The sequence below is a fragment of the Caenorhabditis briggsae genome, assembly GCF_000004555.2.
Source record: "Caenorhabditis briggsae complete genome, chrII, whole genome shotgun sequence".
Classification (NCBI taxonomy): domain Eukaryota; kingdom Metazoa; phylum Nematoda; class Chromadorea; order Rhabditida; family Rhabditidae; genus Caenorhabditis; species Caenorhabditis briggsae.
In genome coordinates, this window is record NC_013486.2 from 5,838,995 (window position 1) to 5,857,988 (window position 18,994).

An 18,994-nucleotide genomic window follows, 5' to 3' on the forward strand; every position below is an offset into this window, starting at 1 on the left:
GGTTTCGGTTCTATTCCATCGGGAAGGTTTCGGTGGAAATCAGTATGTCTTCCACACCTTCTTTTACCGCAGAAAACGAAATTGAAGATCAAGTGAGACAGATGGTTTTCGTCTCTTGTATGATACTTCTTCGTGTGAGATCGGTTTAGGTTTCGGATACAATGAGAGATAGAAAGACGTTTATTAGGGTAGGTTTTACGATGTTACTGAAGGAACCTGGCGATAGACTAAAAATATCGGAGAAGTATATTTTCGAGAAGTATATTTTCGCCACGGTCTTGAATTAGAGAAGTAAAAAAAACAACGGTCTTGNATNCAGCACTCTCACAGGAATCGAGATAATTGAGCTCAAAGTTGACTGTTTGGGTGGGATTCTATTAGAGGAAATACGGCACTTTTCGTGGGGTGTTTAGGAGCAATTCAATTAGAGGGGAACTTCAATTAGTGGGTGCACATATATCAAAGGGACATCGTTCATTCAATCAAAACAAAGAAGAAACGGACAACAAGTATTTCAGCAAAAATTTAATAATGTTGCGGTCAATGAAAGTAGACAGTAATAATTCCATGTTCCATCAGACCGGAAATGATTTTTTTGCACCTTCCGTTTCCAAATGTTTTGCGGCAACGTTTCAGCTTGAGTTCTCTGAATGAAATCTAAAACTAAGAATCGTCTAGGGCTCGATTTTGTTTGAATATCTGATTATCATTTTTTCCAGGTGTCGCCTATCTTTTATACGGATTCCAATCATGTTTCAACCTTCCCATTTTCTATTTTTTCCGTCTTGAATTCCGTCGTCGATGTCACCAACTTCTCCGATTCCGTCAACCCGGATCGAACACAATCGTGGTGAGTCGGTGGGATTCTTCATTCATTTTCAGACATTTTCAGTTCTTCACATTTTTCAGTCGAACGACATAAGCCGACAGAAACTATCTCGTGTTCATGCTTCCTTTGTCAACACTGCTATATAAATATTATGTCTGTTCAAACATACATATATACTTCATTTATTTTTGTTCCAAGAAACTTTGATTCAGAATGAATATTTTAAATAGTTTTTATGATGCGAAATTAGTTGAAAAGAGATCCAGATGAAATTAAAGTGGAAGGAATAGGCAACTTGGGAATCGGGGAAAAAAGAAAATTTATGGGTTTTAGTCATAATAAAGACGGACTCTTGACGTGCTAACAAGAAGATCTCCATCGTAGAAGAGAGTCTCCACAACGACGTTTCCACTGAAATCCATAGAATAAATTTTAAGTCTCTGAGATTTTTTCAATTTTGAAAGTCAACAAAATATAGTAAACCTTTTTGGATTTCTCTGAAAATGTTACAGTGTACTGAACAAAAATAAAGCTTTATTTTTGTAATTAATAACTTTTATCTAGAAACTCATCCAAATGAGATATGTCATGTGGAAGTGTGGGTACCTTTTGGCACCGCTGGCAACTGCTCTGGTGGCGGTGTCTCGAAGTACCCACACTTATCTCGTCAGAAGCTCACTTTACAAAAAAGTTGTCAACCACAAAAATGAAGCTCTATTTTTGTTTAATATACTGTAACAATTTCAAAGATTTAGATAAACGTTAAAGTAGTTTTGTACGCATTTGAAGTTTGATAATTTTTAACTAGGCGAAAATACTGAACTTTGGCCCAGTACTGTGTCAAAAACCATTTTCTCAAAAATCTGAATAAAAACTGAATCCCCCTGTTCCCAAGTCAACAATACATCACACAGAATCTAACCTGAGAAGAGATGGCGGGAACATTTGGGATTCTGGAGCGGCTTCAATCATATTCTGCCACGTGTTCGTCGAGTCAGGAATAACGAATCCGAAATCGAAAAACCATTCTGAATTCAAAAATAGTTTGTCATTCGGGATACTATTCTATTCAGATATTGCGTGTGCAATAACATTATGAATATTCTAGTGATTCTCGTACCTTCGATGATGGTTCCCTTCAGATAAACACGTTGTTCGAGTCGAAACTTCTCGATTTTTACAGATGATGTGAAGTTGATCTCACGGGATACTGTACGACACTTGAGAAGGTTCTTTGGTACATGAGCTGCAATTTTTTAAAGTTAGAATCACATTTTTCTTTTAATAGGAAGCCATTCTCTTTGCAACAACACTGCCTCCCCGCGGCCGCCCTCCCCTTCTTTTCGCGTTGGTTTGTCTACACACTCTGTGTATAGAGAAAGATGCGGCAGCATGGCGCAGTGGTTGAAGGCGCGGTTGTTGTTCCACAGCCTGTCGCGCTCGACCCTCTCGTTGTCAGTGAAGATAATACTTACCGCCCCAGGCATAATGTTTGTGATGATTGGTTTATTCCGAGACTTTTTTAAAAATTACCTTTGTGTTCCTTTTTTGGGTCCGCCATATCCTCGGTGCTTTGCCATAGTACTTTTCCAGTCTCTGCGTCACGCAAGTTCATCCAGTTGAGTTTGAACCCGGCGAGAATGCTCTCAGCTCGTTCGCTCATTTTTGGGTCTGGATGACGGGTTGCAGTGGTAGTCATAGCTCTATCAAGTGGTGTTCTGTTGCCCTGGAAAAATCATATAGTAATGTTTTGGAAGAAAAATGACGACAGAATTAGATAAAAAAGAGAACCGGTCATCTCTCAAGAACAAGGAAGAATAAATATTGACAAAGAGTGACGAGTGCCCGGAGGAAAAAGAGCAAAAAGGGAGATTTTCATGAAAAAGGTGGACACTACACACGTGGATCCTTGATTCCGTATATACGGAAGTCGTGTTATAAGTGGAACTTAAACTTTATGGTTATACAGATTCCCAATAGGGAAAAATCTGATTCAGAACTTTTCAAATTAGGAGGAGGTTGGAGAGAAAAGAGAAAAAGAGAAAAAAAAAGAAAAAAAAAGAAAAAAAAAAGAAAAAAAAAGAAAAATGTATACATTTCACATAATTAGGTTTTGCCATCTTTTTTTTCTTAATATGTGTGTCTTCAGGGTGAGAAAAGATGTAAACGAGTCGAAGAAAAAAGTTTTCAAGATTTTCTGAGGGAAGAGCACGACGTCTTCTTCTTCTTCTTCTTTTTCTTCTTCCGATTGCTTTCGAAGCCTTCACTCTCGACTGCCCGCCGAGCTCCAAATTAACCGAAAAGGAGAGAGTCGGTAGGAAATAGTGTGGAAAAAAGAGAGAAACAGAGAAAAGAGAGTGAAGATGGCAAAAAAGGAGAGGGTGAAGAGAAGAGGAAGGAAGAAAAGCTCGATTCGAGTTGAAGAAAGCTGAAGAAAATGGGGGGAAGAAGATGGAAATGGAAAAGAAAGAAAGAATTTTGAAAAGAGTGAAAAGAGTCTCGGAACGAACAGGTGAGGCACCAACTGGGGCAGGGCGAACGGGGAGGGGGCGGAGCCTCCTTGGAATCATTAACTAGATTTTTGGGAGAAAATGTTCTAGAGCAACAGGGGGAAAGATGGCGTCAAAGTATGAATATATTAGAAGACCCAGGATCTTCTTACTGAATTGATATCATGGAAATGGAAATTAAAAAAAAGAGTATTTTTGTTGATTGCAATGAAACATTCAAAGTCACAGATTGTCATTTTTCGATGTCTACAGAAGAACCGTAAAACCTGTAATAGAAGGGCCCCCACACTGACAAGTTTGAGCTAATCTATCTTGGCTCCCATGCAAGCTATTAAAAATGTGTCATCTGATAAAAAGTCTTTGATAGTTTGATAAACAATTTATCAGTTGACACTTTTTTGACATCTTTATTAGGGACCGAGAAAAATCAGCTCGAACTTGACAATAAGTAAGCCCTTCTATTACAGTTTTTACGGTAATTTTCCAATTTAGTGATCACTAGTGATCACTTTAAATAAAAAACCTTCAAAGATTAACAAAAATTTAAGTGGATCGGGAAACTTTCGAATAGAAATTAGAATCGATCAAAAATAGGAGTCAGACTAGTTCCAAATTGAATTTTTGCATTGTCAATTTTGAGCTCAATTATCTCAATTCCTATGCAAGATATCAAAAATGTGTCAACTGACGAAACACTTCTGATAATATGTATGATAAATAATTTATCTGCTGACAACTTTTTGACATCTTTGACAGGAACTGAGATAAAATCACTCAAAATTAAAGCGAGGGTTGCCTTTCTATTAGAGGTTTTGAGGTTTATTCTACATGAAGTTTCTGGATTCGTTGAACGGAGCAGTTGTTACTAAATTTGAAATCAGTTTAGTATAATTCTTGAAATGGGTTTTCAGATGGAAATTAGAAGTACAAAGTGTATATTTTTCAATCCTACGATAATATAAGAATATATTCTTCATACACACTACAAACATAATTTTGAAAATAACCTCCAAAAAGTGCCAAAACAAGAAAGCAAACATTGTCTTTGCTTTTGAAAAAAGTATTTGCTTTCGAAGAGAAAACACACATACTCCCTGTAATCTGTACAATTTTAGCTTTCTTATCAAAAATTCTAAGTACTGTAAAACCTGTAATAGAACGGCCTCTATAACTTTTGACTTTGAGCCAATCCATCTCGGTTGGCATGAAAGATATCAAAAAGTGGTCAACCGAGAAATTGTGTATCATAATATCCCAAAAATTTTATTATTTGACCCATTTTTGATATCTTGCCCAGGCCCAGAAATTGAGATAAATTAGCTCAAACTTGACACTGTGGGAGCCCGTCTATTACAGGTTTTACGGTATAATATAAAAATTGAAGAACGAAGGTAAGTATTAGAAGAAGCGAATCGTGTCTCTTCTAGGAAAATAGAGGACCTTATTCTCTATATTTTTATTCTTTTTTATATTTGTTCAGATAGAAATGAAGATTGCGAAAACACATGTGTGGGATTTCCTGGGAAGGCTCTTCTCTATTTTATTAGAGCACCAAATGAAAACATACAACGACCAGACAAAAAAAACTGATGTGTGTTTTTTGAAATAAAATGGGTACTGAAAGTACTCACAGTGAACTGAATCGTTATCCAATAATCCCCCTCACTTACCTTTTCCTCTCTATTTTAACATTGAAAACATAGTGTATAATAAACTGGAATTTGAAACGATTATCGAGCGAAAAGCGAGAAAAAAGAAGGAGAAGAAGCGAGAATGTTGTTGTGAGACCCGTGAGAAGAGAGCATGCATTTCCGATTCATCCCGTTGTCAGGGGCAACAAGAGATGCTATTAGAATGTAAAAGTAGTTTGCGGAGAAATGGGAGGAAATGTGGAGGGAAAGATATGATAGCTTTGGTAGTAATGATGAAGGTGGACATTTTATGAGAAAAAATTCTTTCAAGGCGGAGTTAACAAGTTATCAGAGAACGACTACTCTAATAGAATGAGCTACTAACTTTCAACTTTGAGACAATTTTTCTGAATTCCTGCCAAACATATGAAAAAGTTGTCAACTGATAAACTGTTCATCATAATATCACAAACATTTTATCAGTTGACACATTTTTGATATCTTGCATAGAAATTGAGATAATTGAGCTCAAACTTGACGGTGTAGGAGGGTCTTCTATTACAGGTTTTACGGTATGTTGGAGTGAAAACTGAGAACATTAAATAGTACACTTAAAATAGATTCAACTGAATTCAACTGAATATAATATGGAACAAAAGGTCCATCGAATGTCAGGAATACCCGGATCCCATCTTTTGCGGATCCAGTTTTTTACTCGGGGAGCTTATCACTGTTTCAAATTGTTGTATTCTCAATTATGGACTTTTTCTCAGACGCCTATGTGAAGGCTAGAAAATCGAAATGGTTCTCAGTTCTGAAATGTAAGCTCCACACTCCTGAAAATGGGCAAAATGGCCGAAAATCAACTGAAAAGTATGTTTTTGTATATCTTGAAGACCGGTTTTGTAGGTTTGGGTGATCTGGATGAAACCCTTGTACTTTTTTTGCTCATTCAATTTATTGAACTACCATCCATCTATATGCCGCGCCACCGGTGCTCGAGACAGGCTGGTAATTATTGTTAGAAATTCAAATACGCCGAAACGTTTTGCTGGGTTTCCTTTCTTTGTAATTCTTCGAGAAACCCTTTCCTTGTCCCTTTCATGAAGATTCAAGATGTTTTCACTTTCATTAATCGAAACCGGGAACTAAAAACATAGCATCGAAGTTCATGGTTTCGGAATTTTGAATCATGGGAATACAAAATAAAGTACATGATGAATGAAATATGTTTGAGAATTTCAAAATTAAAAATGTCTGGTAAATAAATGCTAAATGGATCGAATATGCTTGAAAAACACAGATCATACTTGGTTAGAACATACATCATGAATGAAACCAATGCAAATTTATTAGTCAGCACATGCGCATCAATGCAACCCAATGAAGTCTCGGAAATCAGAGAATCTTCTCATCCTCTCATTCTACATACATTTCTTTCATTTGGCTCCTCCATTTCCGCTTGTTTCTTTTCTCTGTCTTCCGTGACTAATTACGGCACCAAGATGAGCTTCAAAAATACTATTACTTCGAGCTCTCCACTTTATTGAGCATTTTCTTCGCAGACCAAACTAGGCTAATTTTTGTGCTTTTGCTCTTTCTTTTTTTTAAATAAGTGCAAACGGCTACCTTGTTTCTTGAACGTTTTTCGGGTCCACTACTACAATAATCAAATGAAGGGATGATAGAAGGAATATACGAGTGAAAAGAAGATGAATCTTCTTCTCTTACAAACCAAATTTTAAGCCTAGTTTCGCTTTTCAAATCATAGCTTCTGAAAAAAATCAACAATTCAGACTACCGTATTTCCAGAATTTTTGGAACTGTGATTTTCGAACTCGACAATTCTCAATTTCTGAACTTTCTAGTTTCTAAATTTCGGAATTTCAGATTTTTTTCCGGAATTTCAGAAATCCGTAATATTCAATTTTGAGATCCTCGAATCTCAGACCTTCATAAATTCGGAATTTGGGAGTTTAGAGTTGCTGAATGAATTTTTCGAATTCTCCAAAACACTGAATTTCAGAAGTCATGAAAAAGATGACTAGTAAATTCTCCTGAAAGAAAACCATGCAAGCCAAATATTTTCATTACAGTAGTCCAGAAGTACTCCAAAAGTTTTCTCAAATTTCTCATCCGCATTTTCTCTCCAGATGAGACTCAAAATCTATCTACGCAATATGTGCTCATATCACATTTCACAAGCTGCATTTAGATATCCAGATTCTTTAGGAAATATGCTTTAGTATGAACGATAGGACAGTCTGGAAAAGTTCTTGGCATTTAATTTTTTGACTTTTGAAAATATTAAACTACCGTAAACACTCAATTAGAGGCCCCATCCAAACCGTCAACTTTGAACTTATATAGCTCGTTTCCTGTGAAAGATATCAAAATGGGGTCAACTGACAAAATGTTTATCATGATATCAAAATTATTTTATTAGTTGATAACTTTTTGACATATTTTACAGAAAACGAGATAAATTGGCTCAAATTCAATGAACCCTTCTATTAAAGTGTTTACGGTATTTCATTGGAATGTTTTATAGGTTAAAAAACGATGTCCTAGCTGGGATTTTTCATTACTAAATAGAGAATATTTTCTCATAACAAAACAATTCAGAAAGTTTTGATTTCGCTTATTCAGATTTTCAGAAATCCGGAATATCTTTCGTAATCTTTCTTTTTTCTCGTTCTTTGCTCGTTGCGTGTCGTTTCCAGCCATATTTTCTTCTTTTTCTTCATCCTGCCATCCTTTAAAAACACCTCAATTATTCAAAATTCTTATTGTTTTGCCTGTGAAATCCTATTGTCTCCCATCACCTCCTTTTCCTTCCAAAAAAACAAAAAAAACGTTTTTCCACACCTCCATTTTAAGATATTTCTGTTTTCTCATTTTCTTCACTTCCTTTTTTTTCGAAAAGATAGCATAGTAGTAGTAGTAAGAATAATAATAAATTCATAAAAATGTTTGAGCAAGAGGAAATAGCGGATGGATTACTATAGGGAGCAGAGACGAAGCGAAGGATGTGCCCGGAGGCGAAGGCCATTCGATACTTTTGACGCTTTTTTTCCTGCAAATCCGAAGCTTCATAAAAAATATACTGATCCCTTTTTTAATCCCATTTCCATATTATAACTTGTACTATGTTATTATGCTCTTTGATGTTAAAAAAAGCAAAAATTATTCCCAAGACATAATTTCCAATTCTGAACTTTGTTACTTTCTGAATACAGAATCAGAATTGTCTCGAGAGTAGAAAAAAAGAAGAAGGGGAGTTTTCCGAAAATCGGGTTCACCTTTTTGTGTCGAATGACGTCTTTTTACTTTGGGGCTCGCAGAGCACCACAATATGATGAACCGGAGAGTGGCTAATCTTAAAGACTTCTCCTCTTTCTTTTCGTTGTAACACACACACATCTTTTCTCATCTCATCATAACCTGTCATTTCTTCACTTTTCTTTTTCTCTTTTCGTTTTTCATATTTTCTTTCGATCTTTCTCTTTAGTCTCATCTCATTTTCCTGATTCTCATTAGTACACTTTATAATTGGCCAAATTTGATACTACTTGAGCAATAAGATCTTTTTTGTTTTGTTTCAAGTTTCAGATTCTTATATTGTTTCTCAAGAAGTCTCTCATTATTTTTAGTACTTTGCACCTTCTGATACTTTCTAGGAATGAGAATTTCAGTTTTAGAAATTATGCTGAAAGATTTGATATTATCAGTGAATTTTAATAGTGATAGTGATAGAGAGTGCTGGAAATGAGAGAAACTCTGCTGGAAAGTACCCATGCTTTTTCAGAACTTCCGAAAAATTCCAATTCTGAAAATTTCAAAAAATTTGAAATCTTTTAAAAGTGAATTTGCATGTTTTCCACATTCGATTTTTGAGGTACCGTAAACACTCTAATAGTCTAATACTTGCGATTTGAGCTCAATTATCTAGGTTCCTATGAGAGATATCAAAAAAATGTCAACTGATAACATTTTCATCTTAATATCAGCAATATGTTATTAGTTGACCAATTTTTCTTATCTTTTATAGATATTGAGATAATTGAGCACAAAGTACAAGTATAGGGTGACTTTCTATTACAGGTTTTACGGTATTCAGAAATCCCTTTTTTCCTATCACGAAACCGTAGATAATTGGTGAAAACTTGACAAACGTTTCGAAAAAGCGAAAAAAAAATTAAAATAATCCCGCTCAAGACCCGAAAGAAAACTCTTTACGTGCGCCTTTGAGCATACTGTAGTCCAAATTTTCTGAATTTCTGGAAATCCGAGTTCTGTTTCGAATATACCGTAAAACCTGTAATAAAAGGACCCCCACATCGTCACGTTTGAGCTCAATTATCTCGATTCCTATGCAAGATATCAAAAATGTGTCAACTGATAAAATGTTTGATATCTCCTGAAGGAACCGAGATAATTCAGCTCAAACTTGAGTGTCTGAAAGTTCCGTTTAAATTTTTTCTTTGCCTGAAAGTGCCGTCTAAATTTCTCATTGATTCATAAATCACCAAACTTTGAAATGAAGACTGAACTCGAATCTGAATGTATTGTTTAGGAGTATCAGCTCTTTCACAATTCGGTTCTTCCACTACATTAATCGGATCCCTGTCTATTAGTCTGTTCTCTATTAATTAATTCTTCTTCCCATAGAATATTCAACAAGTTTCAACAAGCACTTCTAGAGAGGCCATTGCTCCTGCCCCACAGATACATTTTCGTTTTCTTTCTCTTCTTCAGAAACTTCTTCGTTTTCTTCAACTACATCTTCTTCTACTTCTTTATCTCCTTCTACTTCACTCGTTTTGTTCCGATTGGAGATGAATCTGAGGAGAAGAATTTGAATCTAAAGAAGAAGAAGGAGTGGAAAGGAGAAGAAGAAGAAGCAAGAAACGACGGATCACACGGCCCTTCTTTTTTCTTTCATTCCATTACAAGTTGCACTCAGATTTTCAACTGAAAACTTGTTTTATCTCCCTCTCTCTCTCTCTTTTGGGATTTCGTTTTGATCATTTTTGACCAATTCCTTTTCTTCAGGCATTTTCCCCCATTCCTGATCCATCTCTCTTCTTCCAGCAATTCTACAGTATTTCACTTCTACAAGAATCTCTGAGGCTGAAAAAAAAGATACAAGTTGCGTCTCCTAGATTTTTCAAAGGTTTTCATGTGCTCTCTAAGTCTGCGTCTCTCAATTCGAAACTCTATTTTTCTGATTCAATTTAAGCGCCAAATTTGAATATGACCTGAATAGAGAGTTGGAAGTGCAGGAGAGCTCTTTTCTTGAGATTTTCGATAGAATCCGTGTCTTTTTTGAATAGCGGTACTCTAATGAAATAGAGTAGTGTGTCTGGGCGGGGGAAAAATAATCCTTGAACAACAACTACTGTAGATGTTTTGAAGATCAGAGTTTTTTGAGAACGTATTCGACTGTTTGGGATATTTTTTATTGTAATAGCAAAATAATGATTTCAAAAATATTACCGTAAAACCTGTAATAGAAGGCCCCCCTCACTTTCAAATTTAGGAGTATTTAAATATCTCAGTCCCTGTGATAGATATCAAAAAGTTGTCGACTGATAAATTGTTCATCATAAAAAAAATAAAAAATTTTTATCAGTAGACACATGTTTGATATCTTTTATAGCAACCGAGATAATTGAGTTCAAACTTAAAAGTGTCGAGAGTCGCTTTACCATAAAACTTTTATGGTGTCTCCAAATTTTTCAATCAGGAAAAATAATAGTCGTTTCTGATTTCTAAAAACTCAGGACCAACCATGATCTTGTAATTATTTTGAAGTGTTTTTTAAAACATGCAACATCAATAATTTTTGGTACCAGATTCATAAACTGAAAATACTGTTGAAAAGCAACATTACTGTAAAACCTGTATTGGAAGAGCCGGTCCTTCAGTTTTCACAAGCCCCTCTCGGAGGGCCCTTCTAATAGAGGGGCTCTTCTACTAAAGGGGACCTTCTAATACAGGTTTTACGTTATTCTCCATAGTATAGTAATGGGGACATTAAGGATCTCAAAACATCGTGAAACTATCGTCAGCGCTGAAATTTATGAATTACCGTATTTCATCTAATAGAAGCCCACCCAAATCGTCAACTTTGAGCTCAATTATCTCCATTACTGTGAACGATATCAAACATTTTTCAACTGATAAAATATTGGTGATCATGATAAATAGTTTATCACTTGACGACTTTTTGATTCCTTTTACAGAAAATGAGATAAACTGGGTCGAAGTCAGGGAGTCTTTTTTTATTTACCTCGTAAATGCTGTAACTAAAGTTTGAGCTCAATTATCTCGTTTCCTGTAAAAGATATCAAAATATCTTCAACTGATAAAATATTGGTGACATTATGATAACCAATTTGTCAGTTGACAGTTTTTCAATATTTTTCACAGCAATCGAGATAATGGAGCTTAAAGTGGTTTTGGTGGGCTTCTATTAGAAGAAATACCGTATTTATTTTCCTACTTTCTAAAGATATCTAGAAACTTCAAAGAAATTGAAAAACTGAAAACATTGATGTTTTAGAAAAGAAGCTTCAGAAGTTTCTAAGGAGAACCTGCCTAGATTTACACATATTTAGATGCATCAAAAGTTTTTGCCAACTTTACATTTCACAAACTTTAATCTGAAAGGTCTATATTTCAAAACTAGAAGCTCATACCAGTTGGAAAAAAGATGTAATATCTATTCTTCTTGCTATAGAAGAAAAAATAAAAAGAGCAATATGCAAAACCAGCTGTATAAAGGTGACCTGGAAGAGGCCGAATGTGGCATGTGCCGTTTGACTCGTTTTGTGCCCCTCACATTCACTTTCTCTTCTTCCTCTCTTCACTCTTTATCCACCAAATAGCCACTAAAATGAAGTGGTTTTCGTTTTTGGGTGGGGGGCACCACCTTTTCCTTTCTCCAAAGAGCTAGGTATGCTTTTTCTCTGTGTCTGGGGGGATAGATGAATGCAATGTGTTGCACCTCCAACACAGTTTATAAGGTTTCCCCTTTTTTGTTGCAACGAGAGAAAAAGAAGAGATTGAGAGAGAACGTTGTTGAAAAAAAGGTTCTTGTCTCTTCCGTTTTTTTCGTTTTCCTAAAAAAATTTTTTCAATATCCTATTTATTTCGTATTCTAACACAGAATTCAAAATTAGTTCCCGGTTCCAGTCATCAGAAATTCATATTTTTCTATAACTAATTCTTCCCAACCAAATTTGTTTTTGTTTTTAATTAATTTTCTTCTAGAAATCTAAAAATCTGAAAATAGGGCGAATCATTTTGTTCATCTTTGAACTAGCCGCATTATTCATGCATCGTCTGAAAATCACATGAAAGCTTATCTCTTTTTTTTCCTCGTGATTTCGTTTATCTCTTCAGTGGAGTACTGATTTCGTTTATCTCTCCAGTGGAGTACAACGACCACTACCGTAACCTAGAAATAATGTTTTTTTTCCGTATTTTCTCACTGCTTTTCGTCGAATTTCCGGTTATTTTTTCACTGAAAAACAATCGGGAAGGAACACTTTCTGACATTTTTAACAATTTTTGACAACTTGTGACAATTTTTGACAATTTTTGACAGTTTTTTACTTTTTTTGGCATTTTTTTAGAGAAAATTGGCTGAAAAAAATCGAGAAAATAATCCAGAAAATAACAAATATTTTTAGGTTACGGTAGTTTTCGTTCCAGGAACCTTAAGCCCCGCCCATAACCTTTTCTCCTTCACAACTCCGATTTTTTACCTGAATAATATCACCCTATTTTCAAATAAAACCGTTTTTCAGCATTATCAACACCTTGCATCATATCGTTTTCCTCCAATTCCAACTCGGAGGGAATCTGCTCGAAATGCGAAGAAAACCGTCTCCATTCCATTATTCTTCGTGATGAAAACTCAGCTCTGCGTATCTCTGCTTCTCACACTCTCTCTATTTCCCACAAATGCCAAAAAAGCAAAAACAAAATCATGGTAATAATTCTGGCACAGAATTCAGAGGATACACCAATTCGGGGCTACAAAAAACCTAAATTGAGGATTTTGTACCCCAATGACCCCAAAATTTTTTTACTATCCAAATCATGTCCCATTCTGACAGAATAATTTTAAATCCAAGAAACCTATTAATTCATTTTCAGCAAAAGAACTGCATTCAGTCGACATACAACAAACTATCAAGCATGGAGAGAACAAATGACCGTATGCGATCTTCTTCAAGACTACGATGCCGCAGTTCGACCATCTGGAAGAACACCTTACAATGATACAAGAGGAGCAGTTATTGTTACAACTAGTTTAAATATTCGATCCATATCAGCAGTCTCTGAGAAAAATATGGTATGTTACTGACCGAAACTGAAATTTTAAATAAAAAATTGATCAAAACTTTTCAGGAATTCGTGGCACAATTCAGATTTCGTCAAGAGTGGTATGACGATCGACTCCGATTTATCGAACATCAAGGTCTTCTATCTTCCGACTACCGAAATTTCGAATTCATCCACGTGGCAAGAGACCAATCACTTTGGATACCTGACACATTTTTCCAAAATGAAAAGAACGGATGGTACCATATGTTGAACCAGGAGAATCGATTTTTGAAAATTCGATCCGATGGAAAACTGATTTACGATAGAAGACTGACGCTTCATTTGGCTTGTTCGATGCATCTATCACGTTACCCAATGGATCATCAAAACTGCGAAATCGCTTTTGCCTCGTGTGAGTTTTTGGACTTTATCTAAAATCTTGTGGTGTAGGGATAAATACACCTGCTTTTTAAGATTTATATATTTTTAATTCTAGGAATCTTTTTTATATTTTCAATATTTTTTTAAAGAAAATGTGAAACCGATTTTTCCTAAAATAGTAATGAAGATAGAGTTGGATGATACACTGCTGAACAGAAAAATCTGTGAAAAATCGCTCTGAAAAAGCAGAAATTGCATAAAGTTCAAAAACTTTTTTGGGAATTTCGGTTACAAAATTTCTGAAAATTTTGAATGAAAAAATACGAAATTTGAAATCCCATTAAAATCGAACTTTTTCAGAGATTCTGAATATTTCAAAATTTTGAATTATCAAGAAAATCGAAATTTTCATAGGACATATTTTAATTCAAGTTCGAGAACTATATTTTGAATTAATTCCTGTTATTTCAATTTTACAGATGCCTACACAACAGCGGATATCGAATATATCTGGGATGTTCCTGCTATCCAAATTCACGAAGGAGCAAACGGAGCATTACCAAATTTTGAGATTGCTTCATTCAAAAATGGGTCGTGTACTTCCAAAACGAATACAGGAACGTATTCTTGTCTAAAAGTGGAAATTCGTCTAAATCGAGTGTTTTCCTTTTTCCTCCTCCAACTTTATATTCCATCTTCCATGCTTGTCGGCGTTGCTTGGGTATCGTATTGGATTGACTGGAAATCAACAGCTGCACGTGTTCCATTGGCTATCGTCACACTTTTGACAATGATCACAACTTCTCATGCAATCAATTCAAATTTGCCTCCAGTCAGTTATGCTAAATCTATCGATATTTGGGTTGGAGCATGTGTCGGTAAGAGCTCTTTTCTCTTTTTGTTTCATTCAAAGGTTCAAAACTTCCAGTATTCATTTTCTTCTCATTAATCGAGTACGCCGTTGTCAATTATATGGGAATTTTGGATGAACACAGGTAGAAAAAAGCATCAATTAATTGTAATTGAATGATTTGAAAATTTTTCAGACAAATGAAAAAAGCAGCCTGCAACCGGTCGCGTCTTTCAAATGTAATTGATAATGATAACTTTGGTGAATCGTTGCAATCATTAACTTTCAGTCCACAGGAAAAGAAAGTAAGAACATAAATTCGGAAACTTCAGGATGACTACCGTAGAACCTGTATTAGAAGAGCCGGCCCTTCTATTGTTCCAAGGTACTTTTGGAGGGCCCTTCAATTAGAGAGAGGCCGACCATTTTTTTCTGAAAATTTTAATTTAAACAATCGGTTATTTATCTTTCAAAGTTCATTTAAATCTGTCAATTTCACTAAAATTTCTGGAATAACTTTCACTGAAAACCAACTGAAATTTTTTTATTCAAAACACATTTCGAAGCAGACCCTTCTATTAGAGGGGTCCTTTCATTAAAGGGCCATTCTAATACAGGTTTTACGGTATTAATCTAATTTCAATGTGCGTTAATTCGACGGTGGGCGGAGCTTAGTTCTTGTAGCGAAATCCTTAAAGGCGCATTGAAAGAAGCGTGTGAATTCGTAATTATTTTCTAGCCTACTTTTATTGATTTTTCAGTGAATTTTATCGATTTCGACCCTTTTTTTATGGAAATCCGACAAATCGCAAAAAAAAACGCATAAAAACGATGAAAACTAATGAAAAGTCTATAAAATTTCATCGAAAAATAAAAAAAATAGGTCAGGGAAATATTTCGAAGATATTTACATGCTCCTTTAAATGGGTCTCCGAGGATTTGTAGCTCCGCCCACTCTTGAATTTTCGGCCACAACGCCCATTGAAATCAGACCAGACTCTCAGCAGAGTAATATAAAAATCAATATCTTCAGAGATTGATTCGTCGCCGTCCGAAAAAGAACATGGAAATGCAAGAAGGCGATTTTGAAGCAATCGAAATGGTAGATCGTGGACCGCCTCGAAGTGCAGGACTGATGGAAGAAGGATGGACATTTCATGATACAACTGATCTAGTTTACATTGGACAACGAAAACGGGTCGAACTCGTCCGATGGTGTAGTGTTCTTTCATCAAGAGGACGAGCCGAGAGAATCGATATCATTGCCAGGTAACAGATAAAAAAGAAGCTTTAGTTATTATTCTTTTTCAGAATAATCTTTCCCATAGCATTCATTCTTTTCAACTTTGCATATTGGAGTATCTACCTCGAAGAGGAGGATCTAGACGAGTCATAATCCCAAAAGATGAACAAAGATATAAAACGAAAACTTTGTTTTTGTTGCAACACATTCGATTTGTGATTTTGATTCTTTGAATTTTCTATTTTCTTATGCAATTCCATTTTCGGGTCTCTTGCAATGTGTTGGCGTATTTTATATGAATTTCAATTCTTGAACTGTATTACAACAAGAGGGGCGTCTTTTCCGCTACTCTGAAACTCACGTGAGCGGGCGAATACCGGCTATCGAACATTCGAAAGGCGAACTACGCCTTTTCAAGTCTGAACCATAAAGTGAACAAGTTGAAGAAGAAATTAAATTTGGCACATTTAACTATAATGAAGAAAATTACCTTCATAGTTTCTTTATAGCACATAAAATAAAAGTCGGACCCGAAAGATCAGAAAAAGGCATTTAAATCTAGGTACATACAGACTGGTTAAAACATTCAATCGAGAAATAAAACGAGTTAGTCGATTCCAAATCTACAATTCGACTGGGTGTTGCATAGTGAGCCCTCCGTTTCCACACACTTCCTTTGCCAATGACTCTATCGTGGAAACCTTAGTTCCGGCCTCTCCACTTGCAGCCTCTTTCAAATATCTGTGTGAAGATCTCATCGCCTGAAATTCCGAATTATGTAAAGAAAGAGAAAATATTGAAATTCACCTTCTCAACGTAGTAAGTAGCAATCTTGCGTTCGAAGTCGGCACTAGAAGACTTATTCTTGATGACGTAAGTGGCACGAGAAAGAACTGCTGCTGAACTGTAGATGTCGATGGCGGCGTTGGCTACACGATGCATTTCATATTGACGGTCTAAAATGAATCGCATTGGAAGGGAAAATTTCCTATAAACAATTAATACCAATAATTCCTTTCTTATGCTTCATCAGCAATCCTTGAACAGTTTGTCCGAACAATGCAATTTGTTGATCTAAAGCCTTGGCGGAATCTTGAAGACTGGAATCGACTACTTGCCCGAAGTTGGATCCAGTGTTTCCTCTGAAAATATAATTTTACCAGTTTTATTATACCTATCCGTGATAGGCTTTCACTAACCCAGTCACTCTCGAAACAGCCAAACTGATCATGCCTCCAACTCCAGATGCTTGTTGTGCAAGATGTTTACCAGCATGCTGGGCTCCGGTCAAGGCAATGAAGAGGCGGAGAACATCGTTAGCTCCTTCGAAAATTCGGAAGATACGAAGATCGCGAAGAACTCGTTCGAGGCCTGTTTCGCGCATGAATCCCATTCCTCCGTGAACTTGGATAGCATCATCACACACCAACCAAGCGCTTTCTGATGCTAGAACCTTGCCAATAGCGGCCTCTAGCTGGTACTCCTTGATTCCTCTGTCCATGTTCGACGATAGCATGTAGACGATTGATTCAGTAGCGTAAAGCTTCGAAATCATCTCGACAAGTTTTTCCTGAACATTTCCGAACTCTTCGAGCTTCTTTCCGAATTGAACTCGGGTAGTAATGTGATCAACAGTCTTCTGGATACAATGTTTCATCGCTCCAGTACACGCAGCTGGAATTCCGAATCTTCCGTTGTTCAGAATGTTCATGGCAACTTTGAATCCTTCTCCTTCTTTTCCGAGGAGATTTTCCACTGGAATTTTCACATTGTCGAAGTGAACTTCTGTTGTGTTTGATCCCTTGATTCCCATTTTCTTCTCTTGTGGACCACTGGTAACGCCTCCAAATGCTCGTTCAACGATAAAGGCAGACATTTTATCCTTGGTCGATCCATCAGCTTGTTTGATTGGTGTCTGAAAATTAATTGCGTAACGCTAACAGTGAATTAGGTGCTGTACCTGAGCGAAAACAGTGAAGACATCAGCAAAACCTCCATTAGAGATCCAGATTTTACCGCCATTTAACACATAGTGCTTGCCGTCAGCGGATAGTTCAGCTCGTGTTCTGACCGACTGAAAACATAGACTCTAAAATATGTAAAACTACATGAAGTTTTTTACGCTAGCATCCGATCCAGTAGATGGCTCCGTGAGAGCAAAGGCAGCAAACTTGCGTCCAGTAGCCAAATCTGGCAGATATTTCTGTTTCTGAGCGTCAGTACCCTCTAGAAGAATTCCTTTGTATCCGATAGATTGATGAGCTCCCATGACTACTCCGAATCCAAGATCATATGCTCCAACGATTTCGGCGACTCTTGCCATCTGGGAGTTGTTGAATCCGGATCCTTCGAGCTCTGGTGGGACGAGAACACCAAAAGTTCCAAGCTCGGCAAACTGATCGAGCACAGCTCGAGGGATGTCAGCAGTTCGTCGTTTCTGAAAACATGTATAACTATGATATGATTTCTGGAAAATCGTTCACTTGACTACGTCGTTCACTTCGATGAGCATCTTTTCCAAAGGAGACATCACCATTCCCAGAGTTTCCTTTTGTTCTTCTGTCATATTCAGTGGGTATGGGAACACCTGAAAGATAAATTCAACTGAGAAATAATGTGATTCAAAAAGTACCTGTTCTGTAACAGCTTTTCCTCTGAAAAGATTCATCACGAATGACGGACTGTCAACGGCAGCCAATGGAGCCTTCTTGGGTTTCACATCCTTGGCAGCAGCAGCTGAATGGGAAAGACGGAGGAACCGTGTTTGAGAAACCCGTGCAGTTTTGCTCAACGTCGACAGCATTCTAATCTGAATAATAATCAATGATATAGTTTTGAATCGACCGGAAAATCAGGAAAATCAGGGCGGCGAAGATATAAAATGAGACGAAAACAACTTGGGTGACGAACGGAGAATAGCAAAACGAAGAGACGCAGACACAAGGAAGGGGACAAAGAACGCAGATATTTACGACTGACTGCCGCAATAGATTGGTTGTTTTCAGGAAAAAAAGACAATAAATATTAGCGAAATTTTTTCAGATTATGTAAAAATTATTTTTAAATTGCCGTTCAAATTCCTGAAATATCTGAAGACTCCGATGCAAATTTCGAGAAAATAAAATTTCGTTTTATGCCACCGTAAGAATTCTCAAAGGCGCAGCCATAGAATGCTAATGGTCCTGCAGCGAAGTTAAAAATTTTGGGTTG

The 18,994-nt window shown here is 36.4% G+C and overlaps 4 protein-coding genes across 4 annotated transcripts in view; 2 read left to right on the forward strand and 2 right to left on the reverse strand.

The window, feature by feature from the left end:
- CBG13084 overlaps positions 1-975 on the forward strand; it is a gene marked incomplete at both ends in the record, with an annotated part of 2,411 nt that extends 1,436 nt beyond the window's left edge. The window contains 2 exons of the mRNA XM_045242112.1: positions 720-850; positions 910-975. Coding sequence (XP_045095054.1) covers positions 720-850; positions 910-975 — 197 coding nt within the window. The remainder of the gene's footprint in view (positions 1-719; positions 851-909) is intronic.
- A 183-nt stretch (positions 976-1,158) lies between these two features.
- Cbr-pdl-1 lies at positions 1,159-2,528 on the reverse strand (the record flags this gene model as incomplete). Its single annotated transcript, XM_002646661.1, has 4 exons — positions 1,159-1,240; positions 1,752-1,857; positions 1,950-2,075; positions 2,363-2,528. 4 exons carry the CDS (start codon positions 2,526-2,528, stop codon positions 1,159-1,161), a joined length of 480 nt encoding a protein of 159 aa, XP_002646707.1.
- A 9,434-nt stretch (positions 2,529-11,962) lies between these two features.
- Cbr-glc-4 lies at positions 11,963-15,937 on the forward strand (the record flags this gene model as incomplete). Its single annotated transcript, XM_045242113.1, has 9 exons — positions 11,963-12,001; positions 12,788-12,972; positions 13,140-13,338; positions 13,395-13,722; positions 14,171-14,569; positions 14,620-14,686; positions 14,738-14,846; positions 15,575-15,810; positions 15,853-15,937. The coding sequence occupies 9 exons, from the start codon at positions 11,963-11,965 to the stop codon at positions 15,935-15,937; spliced, it is 1,647 nt and encodes a 548-aa protein (XP_045095055.1).
- A 470-nt stretch (positions 15,938-16,407) lies between these two features.
- CBG13088 lies at positions 16,408-18,587 on the reverse strand (the record flags this gene model as incomplete). The annotated part of the gene is made up of 8 exons (XM_045242114.1): positions 16,408-16,545; positions 16,592-16,740; positions 16,790-16,926; positions 16,984-17,699; positions 17,745-17,858; positions 17,907-18,221; positions 18,276-18,371; positions 18,417-18,587. The coding sequence occupies 8 exons, from the start codon at positions 18,585-18,587 to the stop codon at positions 16,408-16,410; spliced, it is 1,836 nt and encodes a 611-aa protein (XP_045095056.1).
- Positions 18,588-18,994: the final 407 nt, after the last annotated feature.